This window comes from the organism of the source record quoted next, unplaced genomic scaffold (genome assembly GCF_019419815.1).
Source record: "Pyrus x bretschneideri cultivar Hongxiangsu unplaced genomic scaffold, Pyrus_bretschneideri_v1 Contig5, whole genome shotgun sequence".
Classification (NCBI taxonomy): domain Eukaryota; kingdom Viridiplantae; phylum Streptophyta; class Magnoliopsida; order Rosales; family Rosaceae; genus Pyrus; species Pyrus x bretschneideri.
Genome location: NW_025999787.1, coordinates 9,300,751 through 9,322,271, shown reverse-complemented (window position 1 = coordinate 9,322,271; position 21,521 = coordinate 9,300,751). Strand labels below are relative to the sequence as shown.

The 21,521-nt window shown below is 39.9% G+C and overlaps 5 protein-coding genes, 1 non-coding gene and 1 pseudogene across 7 annotated transcripts; 4 read left to right on the top strand and 3 right to left on the bottom strand.

Annotated features, from left to right (window-relative positions):
- Positions 1-222: 222 nt before the first annotated feature.
- LOC103945776 lies at positions 223-2,452 on the top strand. Of its 2 annotated transcripts, none has more exons than XM_048569527.1 (4): positions 223-433; positions 744-882; positions 1,333-1,448; positions 1,554-2,452. In XM_048569527.1, exons 1-4 carry the CDS (start codon positions 291-293, stop codon positions 2,323-2,325), a joined length of 1,170 nt encoding a protein of 389 aa, XP_048425484.1. In that variant the 5' UTR covers positions 223-290; the 3' UTR covers positions 2,326-2,452. The 2 variants fall into 2 exon arrangements, with proteins under 2 accessions (XP_048425484.1, XP_048425483.1); XM_048569526.1 differs by having other exon boundaries at positions 226-433; positions 1,315-1,448.
- Positions 2,453-7,434: 4,982 nt separating this feature from the next.
- Positions 7,435-8,655, bottom strand: LOC125470385 (NAC transcription factor 32-like). The gene has a single exon (XM_048569346.1). The coding sequence runs from the start codon at positions 8,653-8,655 to the stop codon at positions 7,435-7,437; it is 1,221 nt and encodes a 406-aa protein (XP_048425303.1).
- Positions 8,656-11,652: 2,997 nt separating this feature from the next.
- LOC125470384 (NAC transcription factor 47-like) lies at positions 11,653-12,822 on the bottom strand. The gene has a single exon (XM_048569345.1). The coding sequence runs from the start codon at positions 12,820-12,822 to the stop codon at positions 11,653-11,655; it is 1,170 nt and encodes a 389-aa protein (XP_048425302.1).
- Positions 12,823-15,913: 3,091 nt separating this feature from the next.
- LOC103945759 (mitoferrin) lies at positions 15,914-18,210 on the top strand. Its single transcript, XM_009356354.3, has 2 exons — positions 15,914-16,787; positions 17,590-18,210. The coding sequence occupies exons 1-2, from the start codon at positions 16,005-16,007 to the stop codon at positions 17,803-17,805; spliced, it is 999 nt and encodes a 332-aa protein (XP_009354629.2). The 5' UTR covers positions 15,914-16,004; the 3' UTR covers positions 17,806-18,210.
- A 456-nt stretch (positions 18,211-18,666) lies between these two features.
- LOC103945753 lies at positions 18,667-20,147 on the bottom strand (annotated as a pseudogene).
- Positions 20,148-20,595: 448 nt separating this feature from the next.
- TRNAG-GCC lies at positions 20,596-20,666 on the top strand. The gene has a single exon. It is a non-coding gene; the product is annotated as a tRNA-Gly (tRNA).
- A 41-nt stretch (positions 20,667-20,707) lies between these two features.
- On the top strand, positions 20,708-21,513 carry LOC103945744. The gene is made up of 2 exons (XM_009356337.3): positions 20,708-20,848; positions 20,958-21,513. The coding sequence occupies exons 1-2, from the start codon at positions 20,815-20,817 to the stop codon at positions 21,458-21,460; spliced, it is 537 nt and encodes a 178-aa protein (XP_009354612.2). The 5' UTR covers positions 20,708-20,814; the 3' UTR covers positions 21,461-21,513.
- The last annotated feature ends 8 nt before the right edge of the window (positions 21,514-21,521 follow it).

Here is a 21,521-nt window from a genome sequence, read left to right as displayed (position 1 = left end):
TGTAAATATTTTTATTTAAAATTAAACACAAACAATACTTGATAAAAACTGATTACACAATATACAATTAACTGACACGATTCATGAATCCATGCTATCTTCATCAAAATGATCCGGAGAGGATCCTGTTGGCTCTTTCAGTACCACCGACAGATCACGACCGTCGAATGACGAGGCTTTCAAACAGTCAAATAAGGGTAAAATATTCCAACGGTCGAATCGTATTCATTCCCATTTCAATATACCTCTCAGTGTGACTCTGTCTGCTTGTGAGGGAGAGTGTCTGAGAGATGAGGCGGAAGAAAAAGGCAGGATCAGAAATCCCAGAAACCCTAACGGCGATGGCAGCAGCAGAAGAAGGAGAAGGTCGATTCTTTGCTTGTTATCTGTTGAGCTCTCTCAGCCCTCGCTACAAAGGCCACACTTATATTGGGTAATTTTGCCAATTTCCCCCAATTTCCTTAATTATTTTTTATCAATTTTTAATCTCCAATCGGTTCGGAATAATCATACCATTCTTGATTTGATCATTTTCCATCTGATTTCTTTAAATTTTGAAACTTCCGTTTAGAACTCCGATTAATAATTCAGCCCAATTTCACTGTTTGATTGTTTGTTTATTTGGGACTTTCTTGTTTGAATTTATTTTAAATTTTGAGACTTTCTTCTGCTTTCTTTTATAAATTGGATCAACAAGTGACTCCAATTTGACTGTTTGTTTATCTGGGTGATGCTGAATACAGATTCACAGTGAATCCGCGGCGGCGAATAAGGCAGCACAACGGAGAAATATCGCAAGGAGCTTGGAGAACGAAGCGAAAGCGGCCTTGGGAGATGGTCTTGTGCATCTATGGTTTCCCAACAAACGTTTCTGCTCTCCAGGTCTCTACATTTTTATTTCCCTCCAAATCTAGTTAATTTATCAATTATGATTGACTGGGATCAAGTTAGATGCTAATTTCTTCAGAATTGTATCCTAATTATGTGCCAATTGAGGATGTTTCCAGTTTGATTGGGACCCACATTGAGTTTGTACTAATTCTGGCATCCATTTGGTCCCCATTTTTTTATGGATTTATTGGATTCAAATTTATATGAAGATTTATTAATCGGAATTTGGGACCTTTCAAACTCCAATTTCTTGAGAATTATGTTGTTAATATGTTTCATTTAAGGATATCTCCAGTTTGATTGGAACCCACATTGGGTTGGAACTAATTTTGAAATCAGTTATGTGTTAATAGTTAATACCTGGTTGGGATTATTTTTGTTTGAGGATTTCCGATTTATATCGACTTGATTTGGGAATTGCAGTTTGAATGGGCCTGGCAGAATCCAACTGTATCAAAGGCAGTTAGGCAGGCTGCTGCAAGTTTTAAAACCCTTGGAGGACTTGTCAGCAAGATCAAGCTTGCATACTCAATGCTCACTCTTCTGCCATGGCACAGGTATCGTTTTATTAGTTTTCATGTGAATTGTGAGTGAATGAATACACATATGCTTTTTTTGCTCGTACTAATGGGATGTGAAATTTTGTTTGTTTGGATCACCAGCTTGAACCTCACTGTGAACTTCTTTTCGAGCCAGTACATCAAGCATTCTGTCGGCTGTCCACGCCTGCCGGAGCAGATGAAGGTCAAAGTTTGTTCCATGGATGATCTTCCTTCCTCAACCAAACTGTCTGACGACATTTTCAAAAATGAAGATGATTGGTGCAATGAAAGGGAATGTGATGAAGATATGTGTACCAGTAGTTCACCACAGGAAGACACATTATCGGACATCATGGGTCATAATTCAGCAGGCTATCAGCAAAATGATATCGGCAATAAAGTTGGAAATTATGAGTGCTACAATGAAAAAGAATGCGATGAATTCTTGAGTGACAGCACATTACAGGAAGAAACATTATCCGATTTTATAATTCATAATTCAGAAGATGATCAGCAGGATGATACAGGAATGACAATTAATGACGTATATGGAGACAGTCAAGAAGTAAGAAAAGATTTCAGAGAGCAATTCGGTTTTATAACATCACCGGTGAGAATTCCATCTTCGAATGTGGCTACCAGTACTACATCTTCTGATGACTGTAGCGTTGAATTGAGGCATCCTGTAAGGGAACAATTGACAACTACAGTTACAGACGATGATCAGTCACCGGGCAAAAGTTATCTCAGGCCTTGTGGAGGCGAGATAATAGATTTGACAACTCCAGCTCCCCAATGCAGAGGCGGTTTATGCGGGAAAAAGAGCAGAGTTTCTAGTGCTTATCCTCAGATTATTGACTTGACTATGTCACCAAATTTCATCCAGTTATAGTGCTTGATGATCTTGTGGTTTGGTTGAATAATTTAGAGGAATTATTGTCATCTTTGCCTGATGGCATATTATTGTAATACTTCTGTTCTTACAGTTTTTACTTGAATGAGAGTCTTCTTTTTACCCACTTGCTACTTTTACTGCTTTTTGCTTTGATGGCTTGATGAGAATTGCATTTACTCCCCTGTTTTTGACATTTTATCTTTACAAACTGGTTTGGACTAACTTGCATATCAAGGAAGGATTTCTTTGACTAACTTGCATATAAAGGAAGGATTTCTTTCTTCCTCAGAAGCCTGCTTATGCTTAAACGTTTCGAGTTAATCAAGCTTTGTGTTGTAAAAGTTTATGCTTTGTTTCTGCAGTGCATTTAATTGAGTCGATTTGAAATTTGCTATTCATGTTTTGTAACTAGCTCTGAAGGTGAGGAGGTTAAGACCAAGTTGGATGACAAGAACTCGTTCGCTCGAGAACTGCACCTACAAGATGAGGAACACTGTGAAGGATGAGAAAGAAGATCTCAATTTCATCCATTCATAGAATCTTTGACGCCGTTATAGTTTGGTGCCTGATGGCATATTGTAAGTTCTAAGCGTACTGGTGTGAGCAATCTTTGTTCAAAACCTGCAACTACTGCAAACTGGTTTCAGCTGTCCTACATCTTTGAGTTAGTTTTACTTTCTCCAAAACCTGCTCATTCTTGAACTTCTTGCGGTAATTAAGCTTTGTGCTCGCGCCTAATGAAGTCGGATTTAAATTATAACTAGCTGCAGACAAGAAATTATACATTTTGAACAAATTGAAAAGGAAATCAAGTTGAATTTAAGAAAGCAGTTCTCCATTATTTGGTCATCAAATTTACAAATCATCAGAAGTAAAATTACTGGAAAAACGGAGATAGTTCATTGATAATTTTACATGATCATCCGTAACAAAACACAATAGGCAATTGAAGAACACTACAATTAATAAGAGGAGAAATTAAAGCCGGCGAAAATCGTGTTACAAATCTTCATTCAGTACCAAGTTCTGCTGGTAGTGAAATTAATTACATCAAAATATGTGGCATGAACTGATCTTCCGTAAACGAATAACTATTCAAGTAGCTGCTTCCGAATAATGATTGGTCGACCACATTGTCGAAGGCACTTGGATGATAAGCTTCCTCTACTCCTCCTCCATCAGCAAACATAAAATCCCTGTAGAAACTTGGATTCCGAAGTTCCTCTTCTTGGGTTTCAGAAAGCCAATATTGCTCTAATAAACTTGGATCCCAAGCTTTCTCTTCTACGGTTCCATCTTCAGCAGTCCCAGATGATGCTGGCAAAGGCAGTTCTCGGGTTTCAGGAATAAACTCCGACGTATTAGTATACAAAGCTTGATCTTCCACTCCTCCATCGGCAACGACGGATGAGACCGGCAGTTGCACATCTTTCCTTTCTTTACCCAATAACAATTCCTCTGAGGCAGAAGCTGTTGGAAAAGGCGCTTCTACTGCTCCATCGGTCGGCTCTTTAGCCAACACGTCGTCTAATTCGTCAGCAGTGATGGTGAATCTCGGATCATTATCATCATAACCATAATCAACATAATCACCGACCATAAACTCATTGTTCTCTTGATCAGAAAGCACAAAATTACTAATTAGACAAGAATTGCCTTGTCGTCCTTCCTCGTCAACAACATTGAACGCATGCATGTTTTGTTCGATCTCTTCGTTCGCCCGCTTCTTCTTCATCTTCGGCACTTCATCATCCTGCGAATATGAAGTCGAACACTTCCTCTTGTTAATGCCAGACGTGTTCCTCAACCGACAAAGCACAAAATCGAAGTCGTAACTTGTATGGCTGTTGCGCTTCCTTGGAGATGCAAAGAGACTGTATTCGTCTAGTTTCCACCCGCCGTGGTCCTCGGAGCCTTCATTCTTGTACCAGAAGGTTCTCTTTAGTCCGATACAGGTAGAATTACCCTCGGTCCCTTCAATCCAAGCGGCCACCGACTTGCCTTCCCAAGTACCTCCGAGCCCCATCCTACGATCAACATTGGAACCCTTGGGGGTTTTCTTCTTGAGCTCAGAGAAGAAGTACATGGCGGGTTGATCAGTAGCGCCAAGTTGAAGTGCCGCTCCTCCCCCAAAAGCTTCCCAAATCTGAGAGGGTTGGAATTTGTTGCCGAAGAGGTTGCACTTGTGCATGAAGGTGCTGTGCGGAGGCGGGGGTAGTAGCCGCGGTGTCTTCACCAAAAAGTAGTGGAGAAAGCCACCGACGAGTTCTTGATCGGTGGGTTTGAAGCGCAAACCGGGCCGGGCAAGGGAATGGTTCTCCATTAACACCACAACGCAGAAGAAGATGATTCGAGTCGGGTAGTGAAGTAGGTTTGTGCTGTGGTTGCTGTGGTTTTTGATGTGACGATTAGAGAGGGCGTTGTTTGGGTATTTATAGAATGCAATCTCCTGAAGCTATTAGGATTTACTGAATTTGAATTCAGAATTTTAGAGAGAGATAGAGAGAGGGAGAGGGGGAGTGGCAGTGTAGTTGCTTGGAGGGTAAGTAAGAAATTAGAAACCCTAACTTTAAGTCGTCCTGATTGTATTAGGAAATACAGAAAGAAACCCAATTTTAGTAGGATTCTCTTTATTTATGTTAACCACGTGCTTAATTTATTTTAATTTAAATTTCTTCATATTTTTTCGTTAATTCTTTTAATTCTAAAATATTGTATATGCTCGCTCTGTTTTTTCTTTTATATTATTCGCTCATATATTTTTCTTTTTTCACAAAAGGGAGAGGTTATGGAGAATTTTACTCTGATCGTCGCCACAGTCAAGTAGATTCATCGGCTTGGAGCATTGAACCCGGGGGTCTCTCATTTTTTGTTTATTAGAGAGCCGTAGTCCGCATCCTTACCACTGAACCAGTTGCTGTGGTTTATTATAAAGAAATTTCAATTTTGGTATTTACCAAACTCAAACTCCAACTTTCTTTTTCACCGCGCTCCTCGCCGCGCCAATTTCTCTAGCAACCGGCATTGTGCCATAGGTCCCGCCACAACAATGACTACGGAACTGGAAGTTGGAAAGCCGGGCTGGGTCGGAGATCAGGTTTTAACTTAATCTCCATATGTAATTTGGATTGGGTTCTGACTAGTCAGTTGTATGCATGCAAAATGTTCGATAAAATGCCGTCCTCTCCAACTTAGTGGTTGGTTTGCGTTTGCTTTGTTCTGTTTTGTTTAAATATAGTTTCTTTTAGCCTTCTCACAATTGCTAACTTGCATTGTAAGTTCGTATGCTTACATTGTTGGTCCGTTGTCACGTACATGGCTTGTGAATCGGGCATTGCAGCATTTGCCTCGAGACAAGGTTCAGTTGGCTACAAAATTTGGTCTCGTAAGGTTTGACACTGATGACGTTGTAGTAAATGGCACTACTGACTATGTCCAGTCATGTTGTTGAAGGTAGCCTGAAACGCCTTGGTGTGGACTACATTGATGATTATTATCTGCAAGGCGTAGATACGTCTTCATAGAGGACACTGAAAGTGTTACCCATACTTCCTCGCATTTAGTTGCAATGTTAAAACTTTTGGTTAGTTTTTTTTTCCCAAAATTCCTCGTCGTTTTAGTTGATTATTGAAGCTAGTCCAGATACAATAAGGAGGGACATGCAGTTCATCCCATTGCTCCCAAACAGATAGTGGTTTTGGACTCGCGACATTGAGGAAGAAATCATCTGAATCTAGTCCAGACACAATAATGTGATCATTTTCCCTCCCATTGTTGGCAGGAGAACCATGTAGAGGTGCCTCAACGGTTCCCAAAGAAGTCTAAACTGTTCATCGCTCATGCTGCTGAAAATTGGAATGCTGAGTTTTACTCCAGATTCAATGACGATGTTTATGCAACTGTTGGTCAGTATTATCATTTATTAGACGGGACACGAACGCTTTTCAATTTGCATTTGTATGATAATTGAGTCCAAATTAATTCAGGTATGGTTTCTTTTCAGTCCTTTTTTTGTTTTTCAAAATTTGAAATTGCTGGCAGTGAAAATGGTATTTCTTATATTGAATATAGCTTAGAGTAAATTGTATGATCATATTGTGAATGGCTCTGTCTGGAGATTGCACAATTCACTATTGGCACTTGTGTAGGATATCTGTGTCTCATTCATGTTTTGCAACTAGCTCTGGAACAATGTTTCAAATAAACGGAATCATTGGCACCTTTGGAGTACCAAAATTTGATCTCCTGATGCTGCTTATTGCAATCGTATCTTCTCTCGTGCTAGGGGTTATTTTCCTCTTAGATCAGTGCTAGGACTAATCTCCTGATGCTGCTTTGTAATTGTATCTTTCATGACTCCTATATGCCATTTGATGCAGATTCAATGTGAATCCAAGGCACCAAATGCGAGAGCACAATGGCAAAGCGTCCATGGGAAATCTATGGTTTCACAACTGACGCATTGGTCTCCAGGTTTCTTCATTTCTTTTCTTTCCACGTAAAGTTAGTTCTTTTAATCATGACTGATTGGGATCAAATTAGATGCAAATTAATCTTTGTTCAACCTTTTGAGTTTTTACTGGAACAATCAATCTTTCTACTTGTACTGCCCTGCTTTGATATCTGCGAGTACTGCGACCTGGTTTGAGCTGTCTTACATCTTGAGTTAGTTTTACTTTCTTTCTCCAAATCCTGCTCATTCTTTACCTTCTTGCGGTAATTAAGCTTTGTGTTCGTGCCTAAAGAAGTCGAATTTAAATTATAACTAGCTGCAGAAAAGAAATTATTCTTTCTGTGCAAATTAAAAAGAAAATCAAGTTGAATTTAAGAGAGCATTATTTGGTCGTCAAATTTACAAATCATCAAAAGTAAAATTACTGGAAAAACGAAGCCAGTTCATTGATAATTTTACATGATCATTCGGAACAAAACACAATAGACAACTAAAGAAACACTAAAATTAATAAGAAGAGAAATTAAAGCCGGTGAAAATCGTGTTACAAATCTTCATTCAGTAACAAGTTCTGCAGGTAGTGAAATTAATTACATCAAAATAAGTGGCATGAACTGATCTTCTGTAAACAAATAACTATCCAATTAGCGGCTTCAGAATAATGATTGGTCGACCACATTGTCGAAGGCACTTGGATGATAAGCTTCCTCTACTCCTCCATCGGCAAACATAAAATCCCTGTAGAAACTTGGATTCAGAGGTTCCTCTTCTTGCGTTTCAGCCAGCCAATATTGCTCTAATAAACTTGGATCCCAAGCTTTCTCTTCAACGGTTCCATCTTCAGCAGTCCCAGATGATGCTGGTAAAGGCAGTTCTCGGGTTTCAGGAATTAACTCCTCTAACATATTTGGATTCAATGCTTCATCTTCCACTTCTCCATGGGCAACGACAACAGTGGAAGAAACCGACAGTGGCACTTCTTGTCTTTCTTTACCCAATAACAATTCCTCTGAGGCAGAAGCTGTTAGAAAAAGCGCTTCTACTGATCCATCGGTCGGCTCTTTAGCCAATATTTTGTCTAATTCGGCAACAGTGATGGTCAATCTCAGATCATTATCATCATAACCATAATCAACATAATCACCGACCGCAAATTCATTGTTCTCTTGATAAGAAACCACAGAATTACTAGTTAGACAAGAATAATTGCCTTGTCGTCCTTCCTCCTCAACATTGATCGCATGCATGTTTTGTTCGATCTCTTCGTTAGGACGCTGCTTCTTCATCTTTGGCACTTCATCATCCTGTGAAGATGAAGTCGAACACTTTCTCTTGTTAATGCCAGACGTGTTCCTCAACCGACAGAGCACAAAATCGAAGTCGTAACCTGTATGGCTGTTGCGCTTCCTCGGAGATGCAAAGAGACTGTATTCATCCAGTTTCCACCCACCGTGGTCTTCGGAGCCTTCATTCTTGTACCAGAAGGTTCTCTTTAGTCCGATACAGGTAGAATTACCCTCAGTCCCTTCAACCCAAGCGGGCACCGACTTGCCTTCCCAAGTACCTCCGAGCCCCATCTTTCGATCAACATTGGAACCCTCGGGGGTTATCTTCTTAAGCTCGGAGAAGAAGTACAAGGCGGGTTGATCAGCAGCAGCAAGTTGAAGTGCTGCTGGTCCCCCAAAAGCTTCCCAAATTTGAGAGGGTTGGGATTTATTGCCGAAGAGGTTGCACATGTGCATGAAGGTGTTGTGTGGCGGCGGGGGCAGTAGCCGCGGTGTCTTCAATAAAAAGTAATGGAGAAAGGTACCGATGAGTTCTTGATCGGTGGGTTTGAAGCGGACCCCGGGCGGGAAAAGGGAATGGTTCTCCATTAACACCACAACGCAGAAGAAGTGGAGTAGTGAAGAGTAGGTTTGTGTTGTGGTTGCTGTGGCTTTTGATGTGACGATTAGAGAGGGCGTTGTTTGGGTATTTATAGAATGCAATCTCCTGAACCTATTAGGATTTACCGAATTTGGATTTAGAATTGTAGAGAGAGAGAGAGAGAGAGCGAAAAGTTAGAGGTATATTTAGAGAGAGAGAGAGGGGGGGAGTGGCAGTGTAGTTGCTTGGAGGGTAAGAAATTAGAAACCCTAACTCTAAGTCGTCCTGTTTGTCTTAGGAAATAGAGAGAAACCCACTTTTAGTAGGACTCCGACTCTCTTCATTTTAATTAATCGCGTGCAAATTTCCCCTTATTTTCGTTGGTTCTTTTAATTTCAGATAAAACGGTATATGCTCCCTTCCTTTATGTGATGTTTTCATAGCCGATAAGTCGTTTTAATTACCCACGTATTTAATTTATTTTAATTCAAAAATTTCAACTTTTTTTTTCGTTAATTCTTGTAATTTCAAAAGAAGAAAAAAAATAGTATCTATGCAAATTTATGAAAAAAAATAGTATATGCAAATTAGTTAATACTTAAATATTTTTAATTTCAAGTGATAATATTAATTACATTTGTGAGGCCCAGTTATGTGTCACATGACCATATAACAAAATTTTTGTTGATTTGCAACACCTATTTTTAGGAACTACATTAATTGATTATTAATTTCAGAGACTATCTTGATGTGGTGGGTCAATTTCAGGGACCATTTGTGATAAAAACCCTTCTTTTAATTTGACAACCACAAGGTTAGAAAAGAGTTATAGGCGTGGGAATGGGGGTGTGTGTGTGTGTGTTCTGCTCGGAGGGAGGGAGAGGAAGACAAAGAGAAAGAAAGAGAGAGAGAGAGAGAGTAAGAGGAAATAACAGAAAAGGGAAAGGGAAGGGGACAAAACAGGGGGTGGGCCCCTTGGGCTCACCAATTAAGGCTCAAAAACAATTTTAAAAAGGAAGGTATCCTCAAACTTAGTGAAAATATAAAAATACCAATTTTCTTACGTAAATCCCGGAACGGGTTGTTACAGTTGACCTTGATAAGTTGTTGCTTGTTGTTTTGGCAGCAGCAGTAGTGGAGGTAGAAGTAAGTTTCCTACAGGTGACGAGTAGTGTTGGAGATATGGTGGTGGTGGTAGTCATGATGACGATAAAAAAATTGGAGGATCCAAAACTTCAAAATCACCATTCATACGTAAAAAAAAAAAAAAAAGGTTTTTATTTCTATGAATGCATCTTAGGATTTTTGTCCCAATAGAACATCGAAGAAAGATTAGTGATGGTTAGTGTTTGATTATTTTGGGGGGTGGGAGGGGGTATATTGATAAATTTTACTTTTATAATTAATTTCATCTTGTACATGATAGTAATTATACAATAGGATAATAAAGACATTTCATATTTAAAATTTAAGTTGCGTGTAGAAAGAGGTTAAATGGGTTTAAATAAAATTTCTTGTCTTTTACATGGTTTCATTAAATGGAAGTGTAATGCTTTCAGCAGTATGATAAATAGCCACTTATTGTATGCGATGTTTGTAACAATGTGTAATGCTTTCAGCAGCTTTCAGCAGTACGATAAATAGCCACAAATTTTAGAACATCGATTTGCACCCATTATCGAACATCATTGGTGGTATCGTTTTTTCTTTTCCATGGTATAGGAAATTTGAACTTAAAATCTCTTCTAACAATGTCGATTCCATGACATGAAAAGTTGGCGGTACAGGAGATTGAGAAACACCTATTCCCAATGACAAACTCAGGCTAAGAAAAGGAAGAGGATGAGAGATTGTACAGGAGGCAGAGAGGTACAAAGCTGAAAGTGAGGAGGTTAAGACCAAGTTGAATGCCAAGAACTCGTTCGCTCGAGAACTACACCTACTACATGTGGAACTTCATGAAGGATGAGAATGTTGCTGGGAAATTGGACCCTGCACACATGCCCTTGCTGCTACGGACTAATAGAAAGTTATACCTGTACACCAAGTATTCTGCTGGTTGTCCACACCTGCCGTAATAGATAAAGGTCAAGCTTTGAATGACCGCACCTGCAGGAAGAAACATCAGATTTTATAGTTCGTAATCCAGCAGTTGATCAGCAAAATGATACTGGAAAGATAATAACAATGTATATGGATGCAATCAAGAAGTAAAATGATGATTGCACAAAGCAATTTAGTTTCATCGCATCAGATAGAAGCGTAAATCTGCTGATCACAGTAGTGTTGAACTGGGACAAAGGGATCAATTACCAACTATACCTGCAGATAATGATCAGTCACCCAGCAGAAGCTATCTCAGGCCTTGGACGTGGAGATGAGGTAATGTACTTACAGCTCAGCTCCGCTATGCAGAAACATTTTATTGACTTACTACAAAGGAGAAGCAAACAAGTGCATGATTGTTCTTATTGTTTGGTCAAATAATTTAGAGGAGTCATCGTCATATTTGCCTGACGGCACATTGTAGGAAGCAAGTGTGAAATATTGTTTAAATCTTACAGGCTTCAGAGAAATAATTTTTTTCCCGTTGCCACTCTAATCGCATTGTGTTTGTTGTATATTACATTCCACCCGTTCTACTTATGCAGAGGAATTCTGAAATTTGACAATGGCGGTGTTTCCAATTTTATGGGGTTGAAAGAATTTCAGTACAATTAGCACCTGACTTGGATTCAATTGAAGAATAAATAATTGATTTCCTGCAAATTAACTCTTAACCTGCTTACGCTTAAATTTTTTGTGTTCAAAATGTGAATGCTATGTTTCCTAAACATGATTAATTAAGCCGCCAACAAGAACTTGCAAATTAAAAGGACATCGTGAACATGTAAAGCAAAGGAATGACGACTTAAGACTCAACTTATAGAACGAACAAAGTTAATTCATCATTGAAATTGAAGAAACACAAAACATACTAATAGAGGAAATTAAAGCCGATCAAACTATGGTGGCATGAACTGATCATCCATAAACGAATTATTCCAATAGTTGATGTCGAATAATGATTGGTCGACCACGTTCTCAAAGGTACTTGGATTGCAAGCTTCCTCTAAATAAGGAAACATCCCAGTCATAGTCGGAAAAGGCTCTTGTTGGGTTTCAGCAAGCCAATATTCGTCTAACAAACTTGGATCCCAAGCTTTCTGTCCTACGGCTCCATCTGCAGCAACTACAGCAGCTGCTGGCAGAGGCAGTTCTTGGGTTTCAGGAGTGAACTCCTCCAACATAATTGGATTCAAAGCTTGCTCTTCTACTGCTTCACCAGAAACGATCCCGGAAGCTTCTAGCACAGGCAATAATTCATCGACGGTGAGTGTTTCATCAAGGAGATCATGATCATAAACAACATCATCTGCATCTGTAAACTTATTGATCTCTCTCACGGCCACGATCTCACTACTTAAACAAGAACTGCCTTGTGGTGCCTCCTCCTCAGCAAGATTAATCACATTGATATTTTGTGATGATGAACCCTTTGACACCACTTGATCATCTTCTTTTTTCATCTTTTTGTTTGTACTGCGCTGCTTCTTCGAATTCGGCAGTTGATCCTTTGATAATGATGAAGTCGAACACTTTCTTTTGTTAATTCTGGACCCTTCCTTCCTCCTCAACCGACAAAGTGCAACATTAAAATCGTAGCTAAAATTACTCTTGTTATTCCTAGGACCAGCAAAATGACTATATTCATCTAACAGCCACCTCTTGTGGTCGTCCGAACCTTCGTTCTTGTACCGAAATGTTCTTTTTAGTCCAATGTCGGTAGGCCTCCCATCAACTATCCCCTCAACCCGTACGGTGGCTGCTTTTCCAGTCCAAGTACCTCCACGTCCCATCTTGCGATCGATGTTGGTACCCTTAGGGTTTAGCCTCTTGAGCTCGGTAAAGAAATACAAGGCTGGTTGATCATCAGCAAGTTGAGTTCCTCCATAGGCTTCCCAAATCTCTGAGGGTTCTGATTTGTTGCCGAAGATGTTGCACCCATGTATAAGGGTGTTATACAGCGGCACTAGCGGTATGTTCTCCAAAAAGTTGTAGAGAAAGTGGCCCACGAGCTCTTGATCGGTGGGTTTGAAGCGGAAGCCGAACGGCACAAGGGAATTATTCTCCATAGCTAAGGTAACACCAGAAGAGACTGAGTCAAGTGAATTAATGTTGTCTGTTTTCTTGTGGTTTCGATCGGACAAGAACCAGCGCAGTTTGTTTCTTCTCCCTGTAGTTGTTTTGGTTTGAGCAAGTGATCGTGAGATTTGTGAGTGGATCGTTACTTGGGTACTTATAGGTTCCGACGAGTACAGGGATATTGGTAAGTTACTTACAGATTAAGGATTTAAAACTCCTGATGCTTGTAGGAATTACTGACAGGATTAGGGTTTTGGTAAGTTGCTTGGAGAGCAGGGAATAGAATCCTAAAGTTACTAGGATTTAGAGGATTAACCGTAACTTTGACGGTACATGAGAGGTCTGAAAAATTAAAAGTTAAATTTGCATAGGTAATTAAGATTCACTCCATTAGGTAATTAGTATAACTATACTACGAATCCCTAACTCAATTGGTAAGCCTTCATTGCTCAATCTTACACGTCAGATAGTGATAGTTTATGCTATGGTTTCGTTTTATTTTCCTTGTTAACTCCATAAAGTTTTAAAACGGAAATTGTATAAACTACGGAAATTTTTGAGAAACGAAGGGAATAAGCTTTGGAAAAATAATTTTTAATTTCTGACTTAACTATAAAAAATAGGGAAATAATATGCTTCCCTAAAGAGAAGAGGTTTATGTGACATTATCAAACAGTAAATAGCATATATAGTAGAAAATTAGGAATCTTCTGAAACATGAGGCTTGTGCAATGGTTAAAAATCTTAATTTATTCAAATTTGTTTATCTTCCACTTAATACATGCTCTATTTTTAGTACAAGAAGTAAAAGTAAAATAGCTCTAGCTGTTTGGAATAATATTCAACATCACTTCATGGATTGCCACTTCCTATATAGGATGACTGATAGGATTCTCTCAAGAATGGTAGAAGAACTTTAGAGAACACTGCTGAAGGTGATTCTAAATTAATTGTTGATTGTATTATGAGAAACAGTTTTTAAGGATCAATGAACGTCTTACAACTCGCATATTTGTTTTCTTAAAAAGAAAACCAGAGTACGCAATAAACCCTGATTTGACATTGAGGTGCTTAAAGAAAAAGTAGGGATGAAAAAAAGCTAGAGTAAAATTTTTTTGTTTGTTAACTCTGCTTATTTTCAAAGTCACTGTTATTTTAAGTTGAAAAGTTGCTGCTTCTCAAAACCAGCTTTTTTTTTTTTTTTTAAGAGGCGGGTGAACAGTAGAATTTAATGAAACTTTCACAATCTAAAAAAATACCCTCCTCCGTTTCTCCTTCTTGCTGAGTTGAAGATCGAATTTTCATAGTTGATATTCTTATTTCACCGAATATGTAGAGGTGGGAGGGGCAACGAGATCCAAGAGGTGGGCGGAGGAATCGAGGCGGGTAACGGGGGCGGCGCACGTCTTAGGACATGGGACAGTGAAGGAAGTCATTAGAGTGTGCGGTGAAGCAAAGCAAAAGCAGAGTGAGCTCCTTGTTTTGATTCCTGCACAGATATGGGAATTGGGAATGGGGAAATGGGGAAATGGGGAGGTGGGATCTGAAGGAGGAATGGGAATGGTGGGGGAGGGATATGTAGAGGAGGGAGGGGCGATGAGATCCAAGAGGTGGGTTTGTTTTGTTGTTTCGGGATTGAGAAATCTGAGAGAGGGGGGAAATAGGGAAAGGACTGATTTTGTCCTGATTCTTGCCGGAGAGCTTAAGGATTTGAGTTCTTAGATTTTCTTATCCCTAGCACCCAAAACACGATTCCTGGAACCCAAACTTGGGGTTAAATTCGTAGAGGTGGAGATGATGATAATTTGGTGGTGAGATGGTTTGAGATCGAAGGTTTGTGTGCAGGGTTGTCTTGGTGGAGGAGTGAGTGTAGAGAGAGAGAAAGAGAGAGCTGACAGTTTTCGAGAGAGTTCAGGAGTGTAGAGGGAAATGAAGACACAAGGATAAGGGAAATGGGGTGTGGGCCTCACGGCCACACAAAATCCTCACATAAAAATAGTAATATTAAATAAAATATCATAATAATAATATAATATTATACCATTTTTTGTCATTTCATTATACCATTTTTGGTCATTTCACATAGTCATAATTGTTTTACATAAAAGTTTACCAAACATTATCATATTGCTTTTTTTTTTTTTTTTCCAAAAGCACTTTTACAAAAAAATTTATCAAACATTCTGCTGCTTTATTTCACAGTTGCTTATTCTCACAGCACAACAAAAACAGCTCTTTTTTTCAAAGCACAGCAATATCAAACCAGCCCGAAGAGGCTTAACCTAAAGCCCAACTCTAATGTGGTTGAAAACAATCTTATTATAATTTTGTTCCTATGTTTCGGATATAAAGTCTCATCCAAAGCATTAGATAAAGTTGATATTGAGATATTGGGCCCTTATGGTATCTCGTATGCATATATAAAGAATTTTATTATATCATATGGGCATTATGTTTTTCGAAAACAGAAGAGGATTCTTTATTTAATATCATTGTTTGTATAGAACTGTGTGTGTAAGAATTAATGTTGTTAACCACTTTTAACTGCACAATCTCCTTTGCTACTAAACTTCCTCGTCTATACAAGATGGTGTTCGTTGCCTTAATGTACAAATTTTCTAACTCACTGTCCTGTAAAACTCTCACAAACTGAAGTGAGCTGGAAAATCTCCAACATCCATAGGCAAGGAAAGAGGCAGAACCCAGTCAGATATGGGCTTAAAATAATAACAAGGGAAAAGCACCCCATTTACCCATTCCTGCAGGCCTTAAAATCAGAAACATAATCTCTTAAAATCTTAATTACTCTCCACGAAATAGGGAGAAAAATCATTTTTATTCTGAAAAAAAAAAAAAAAAAAAAACCCTAACAACCGATTTCTCTGGAACCCTAATTACCCAAATCTCCCAATTCATATTGTATCCCAACTTACCTTTCGTTGTTGTTGGCTCAGTAACCCCACACCGCCCTTTTTCTTTCAGACACTATTAAATCCGAAAGATGCAATCTTCAACCTCTCTCCTTTGATATACCCCAGTTTATGGAGATAAAATCCCAATCCACTCCAACCCAACACCAAATCAATCAATTTATCCTAATCCGACCCGAACCCGTTTCCAAAACCAAACTTTCCGACGACCCATCTCGCCGGCCGCCGCTTTCTCACTCCCCATGGCCACCGACGCCACCGCCAAGTTCCAAAACCCGGACTTTCACCCGGTTTCGAAGCCGCAGGATTACGTCCCAACCCCCACTGTCTCGCCCCACGACGGCCTACACTACTGGCAGTTCATGATCGCCGGTTCGATTGCTGGCATGGTCGAACACATGGCTATGTTCCCGGTCGACACCGTTAAAACCCATATGCAAGCTCTCGGGTCGTGCCCGATTAAGTCCGTCGGGGTCCGGCAGGCCCTCGGGTCAATTTTAAAGTCCGAGGGACCTGCTGCGCTATACCGCGGTATTGGAGCCATGGGCCTCGGCGCGGGACCGGCGCACGCCGTCTACTTCTCGATGTACGAGATGTGCAAGAAGTATTTCTCGGGCGGGAACCCGAACAACCCGGGCGCCCACGCAATTTCCGGCGTGTTTGCAACGGTGGCGAGCGACGCCGTTTTTACCCCGATGGATATGGTGAAGCAAAGGCTGCAGCTGGGGACTAATTTGCACAGCCCGTACAATGGGGTGTGGGATTGTGTGCGGAAGGTGTTCAGGGAAGACGGGGTTAGGGCGTTTTACGCGTCGTACAGAACGACGGTGCTGATGAATGCGCCGTACACGGCGGTGCATTTCGCGACGTATGAGGCGGCAAAGAGGGCTTTGAATGAGATTTCGTCGGAGCATGCGGACGACGAGCGGTTGATTGTTCATGCCACTGCTGGTGCTGCCGCTGGGGGGTTGGCTTCGGTAGTTACTACGCCGCTTGATGTGGTGAAAACTCAATTACAGTGTCAGGTATGGTAATTGTTGGCCTTTCCATATTAAGATTCACTTGTTGGTTTGATTTACATACATTCGGATGCAATTGATAACCTTTTAGTTTCATTATTCAATCAATCACTTTAATTCCCTGCTAGTTTCAAGCCCACGGTACTAGGCTCGGCGATAATTGATAGCCTGTAGTTACTAAGAAAATGTAGACACTGATTACTTAGCCGTGTGATCTTTTCGATTCCCAGCATCCAATAGCGATGTTCCATAGCAATAAGGTGGTAGTTCTGTTTTGTAGGTTTTAGCAAAATTTGTCTACTGATGAAATCCTAGGTTATTGTTATGTGGACTGGATGTTTGTGCTTGCATAGTGTGTTTTTCTCTTTCTCATGTAAAGAGGTAATATGGGGCAGAGAGACCAAATAATCTTGTCAAAAGTCGATTGGTTAAAGCGCTCTCTCATGTTATTCAGTGATTGTATCCTTTTTTATGTATAGTCCTGTTTAAGCGGTCTCTTGAAAGTGGGATTCTGCGTCACAATCACGATTAGTTGGTCTGGTTGGGCAACATACTATTAAGAATTGGAACGAATGACTGATAAATCATAGGCCTTAGTTGTAATGGAATTATGGTAACTGATGATTCATATGCCTGTAGTTGTAATTGAATTACTATATCAGTTGATTCTTCCGATGATTCACGTACCTTTAGTTGTGATGGTATATTACTAGGCGTTGGATGATTTGATTGAAGGTTTAAATACTCGTATGAATGCAAACCTGTCTGAAGCTTTTCTGCTTTTCTTAACATGGATTTTGTTGTACAGGGTATTTGCGGATGTGACAGATTTAAAAGTGGTTCAATAAGTGATGTTTTCAGAACAATAGTGAGAAAGGATGGATACAAAGGGCTGGTGAGGGGGTGGGCTCCGAGAATGCTTTTCCATGCCCCGGCTGCTGCCATCTGCTGGTCTACATATGAAGCCTCAAAAACCTTCTTCCAAGATCTCAATGGTAGTAGTAACAGCGGCACTGTAACCTGAAGAGACCTCTAAAGACAAACGAGATTTTTCCGTTTCATTAGCGATACATCTGTAGCCTGTATAATGGACAATCGGAGTTGCTTCACACAAAGGATGAGTAACAGGGTAAGAAAGTCGATCGGAATTTTTTCATACCTGACTCCAGTCTAGTTAATGGGCAGTGGTAGTCTGGTGAGTTGGATTCATTGGTGTAGGTTAAATTAATTGTACTTCAGCATTGTTGTCTGTTTTAATAATTTTTTTCCCGGTCACAGATTTTGTTTGAATAAACGTAGAAATCAAATATTTTGTTCTTTCATTCCTCAAGAGTTTGTGTTACATGAACGAAACCCTTTGTAGTCTTATTCATCATTGGGTTTCTTGTTGTTGTATGAATCAATCAATCAATCATAAAGTTTTGAGTTATATTCGATCTCTCGAAAATAATTTTGGCGCGTGTTGTTGATTTCTGCTTCATGTTAGGGCCATATCGGTCCTACTTTTCTAGACACTTTCTGTTCAAAAATTCAAGTGCTTCTCGGAAAAGCACTTTGAACACACTAAATAATCCACAAATGCTTTTACATCTTTTTGTCAGGCGTTATTAGAAGTGCTTTGGATTGTTTGAAGCTTCTAGCCATTCGAAAAGCATTTCCAAACAAAACAAATATTGACACAAAAGTCGTGCTAGCACAATTTTAATGTGTAAATGTTTCACTTGCTGTAAGTTTCCGTGGATCTCTCACTGCTACAAGACCATAAAAAAACAGATGAAAATCGACGTGAAATCACGGCTACCCGGAGAAGGGAATGTTTGTATTTGAAGTTCCAATCTCTTGGAGGACACCAAAATGCTTCAGAAGCTAACAACCTGACCAACAATCAGAGTGACAGCATCCGGCTTTCCACCTGCACAACAGAAGACTTAGGTCCGTCATGACATCGAAGATTGAGGTCCTTATCTTTCGTCATTGTATAAGCAATTAGATTTACAAAAATGGCGAATCCAAGACGTTTTGGAAATCTGTTTATTCGTTTGTTGTAGGCTCTATGCAACTATGAAGTAGTGACTGTTTTCATACCAGCACTTGAAATTCGTAGATCCGTTATGTTTCAATGTGGAGAGCAGCCAGAGGAGATATAAAACTCCCTAAGATATTTGTGTATGTGTGTGTGAAGTTGATTCGAATTAGAACGCTGGACTAGAAATGTTGACAGTAATCGTGTACTGTTAGATCGGTGTAAAATACCATCGCATCATGGTACGTTTGGCCAACGATCTCCGAACTAAGTTGGTATGGACAATCGAAATAGTGTTCTTGTGGAGATGTGGAAAAATTAATTTTACCTGCAATTCACATTTGCATGTCATTTGAAGATAAAGCAGTCGAGAGTTGATAAACACTTGTGCACAAGAAAAACATCCGGTGTTACCTTCACGAATAACCCTTAATCCGCAATCCCTGAAATTGGTAATTTTCAGAGTCCCATTCCTATCCAGCACGGCAATAATTCTACTTAGATAAAGGAAAGCTAAAGTAAGAATCTCTTGAACAAATGCGGCAAACTACAGCGAAGATTTCTTGATCGAAATGATGAACTTACACCGTAGCAGAACCTGTCGAGGAGGTACAACTATATAAGCATGTGCCTTTCCTATCAGAATCTGAGGATTGTTGTTCAGCTGCTATGTAGGACATGCATAGTGTTTCTTAGCAAACACGAAATTTGCACAAGCTCGAAAATCTACTTAACAAAGTGAAAGTGGTACTTTGGTTTTGAGAGAAACTACCTCCTCATCTCCCACAAGATTTGAGACGTTGGCCATCAATTCTTTGGGGAACAATGAAGGATCCACATCCTGTTCAGCGCAACTGCCAAGCCAAAAAAATGAGAAGATCTGAACTTCCGAAATCAACAGATGAATTATGTGTCCTTGGAGTTTCTTAAACCAAATTTCCCTGGATTTCTTGTTCTTTTTCGAATCGTAAAACGTCATAGGGTAGATAAGCAAGCCAACATAAGCTCCATACGCAGAAACACCATCAGCAATAGCAAGAACTCCCCCATTGTAGCTGCTCACAAAGAAAGCATCTTCCCCACCTTTTTCAACCTTTTTCAACAGACAAAAAAATATAGAGTATCAAGTATAGTATACACGCAGGTCTTGTTTGGCATCTAGGGTTGAACTGAATTAGATAATTCAAGGTAGAAGATGGATTAGACGTCAATGATCTTATCCCTCCAATCCTCATAAATGGTAGAATTGCAAGGTGTAAGATCCTTCAATTAAAATCCATAAAAACCTCTTCAATTAAAATCCAAAGTGGAAAAGTACTTACCTTTTTCTTGGGATAATACATGTGTCTATCTTTTAGTTGCACGTTATTGTTCACTTTGTTGTAATTAACGTATTTTTGATCGTATAAATATTAGTTACTATCAAAATTATTAATTTATTTCATACATATACATGATTAAATGATACTCATCTGATTTTTTTTCTTCTGCAAATATAATGTTTAAATGTATATTAAGAAAACAATGATGCATGTTGTGATGTTTAGACAGTGAAATATACGTCATGAAAAAAAAAAATTTTGTTGTCATAAACCAACAAAAGTATTTTGTAAAATGATAAATACATATTTTTTTAGCTTCTCACACAATTCTATTTTATTTTGGCCACTGTTTTTATTTGATTTATTCAATCACATAGGAAAAGACAAGGGAGTGTGTAATAGGCTAAAAGGGGAGTGTGAGCATTACCCGAAAGCAATTTAGTGTCTTTTCCTCTAAAGTACCAACAAAGCACCAGTGGTCTAGTGGTAGAATAGTACCCTGCCACGGTACAGACCCGGGTTCGATTCCCGGCTGGTGCATTCTTTTTTTCCTTATTTATTCTTTATATATATATATATATATCGCTTCCAACTTCCGGTTCGCACATATTCCGGTCTGTTTCCCCCAAAACGCTCTCTCTTCTCACATTTTTGGTTCTCTTGACCGCTGGAAGTTGGAACAACGACGATGAACGCCACAGCTCCGCCTGACGTCATCCAAGGTTTCGGATTTCCCACAAACTTCTCCTTTATTTTTTTTTCACTTGTTAATTTTCCCTACTCGTCGATTATTCTTTACAATTATTATTGGTATGTGCATTGTAATTTCAGTCACAGATTACCAGAACGGAAGCGATTCCGACACCAACATCGACGACGACGACGGCGATGCAGCCGGCGCCGAGTTCTACCAGCCAGTCTCCGCCGTCGACTCCGAAGACTCCGAAGACCAGATCGGAAACGACGCCGTCCCGATCCACTCCCAGCTGCACTCCAACGGCGTCACTGTCAATCAGGTCGACGGAGGAATCTCGTCTCTCCAGCTAAACGACGGCGTCGGGCGCAATGATCGCTTGAACAGCAGCAGCGATGACGAAGCGGAAGCAGAAGAAGTGGAGGAGGAGGTCGCTTCCGACTCGGAGATAATTAGGGCTTTCAGAGAAGACGAGAATCGCAGAAACGCGCCGCTTACGGCGGAGAACGCGACGAGGGTCAGGGAGGCCATGCGAGGAATTTCCTTCGCCGGAGCACCTCCGCATTGGGCGGGTCTGATCCCCGAGAACAACTGGATGGACCGCCTTCGCGGGCTCGGGCAATCTTCGTCCCGGAGGTGAAAATGTTTAATCTTTGTATCTCGTTTTCTCCGATTGGAGTGGATTGCAAATTTTCAAATCT

Bases quoted from the DNA above. Each gene is read 5' to 3' on its own strand.
- LOC103945776 (XM_048569526.1), top strand. From the start codon at position 291: ATGAGGCGGAAGAAAAAGGCAGGATCAGAAATCCCAGAAACCCTAACG. The intron at 883-1,314 runs GTCTCTACATTT...TGGGAATTGCAG, and splicing joins CAAACGTTTCTGCTCTCCAG to TTTGAATGGGCCTGGCAGAA. The intron at 1,449-1,553 runs GTATCGTTTTAT...TTGGATCACCAG, and splicing joins ACTCTTCTGCCATGGCACAG to CTTGAACCTCACTGTGAACT.
- LOC125470385 (XM_048569346.1), bottom strand. From the start codon at position 8,655: ATGGAGAACCATTCCCTTTTCCCGCCCGGGGTCCGCTTCAAACCCACC.
- LOC125470384 (XM_048569345.1), bottom strand. From the start codon at position 12,822: ATGGAGAATAATTCCCTTGTGCCGTTCGGCTTCCGCTTCAAACCCACC.
- LOC103945759 (XM_009356354.3), top strand. From the start codon at position 16,005: ATGGCCACCGACGCCACCGCCAAGTTCCAAAACCCGGACTTTCACCCG. The intron at 16,788-17,589 runs GTATGGTAATTG...TTTGTTGTACAG, and splicing joins AAACTCAATTACAGTGTCAG to GGTATTTGCGGATGTGACAG.
- LOC103945744 (XM_009356337.3), top strand. From the start codon at position 20,815: ATGAACGCCACAGCTCCGCCTGACGTCATCCAAG. The intron at 20,849-20,957 runs GTTTCGGATTTC...TTGTAATTTCAG, and splicing joins TCCGCCTGACGTCATCCAAG to TCACAGATTACCAGAACGGA.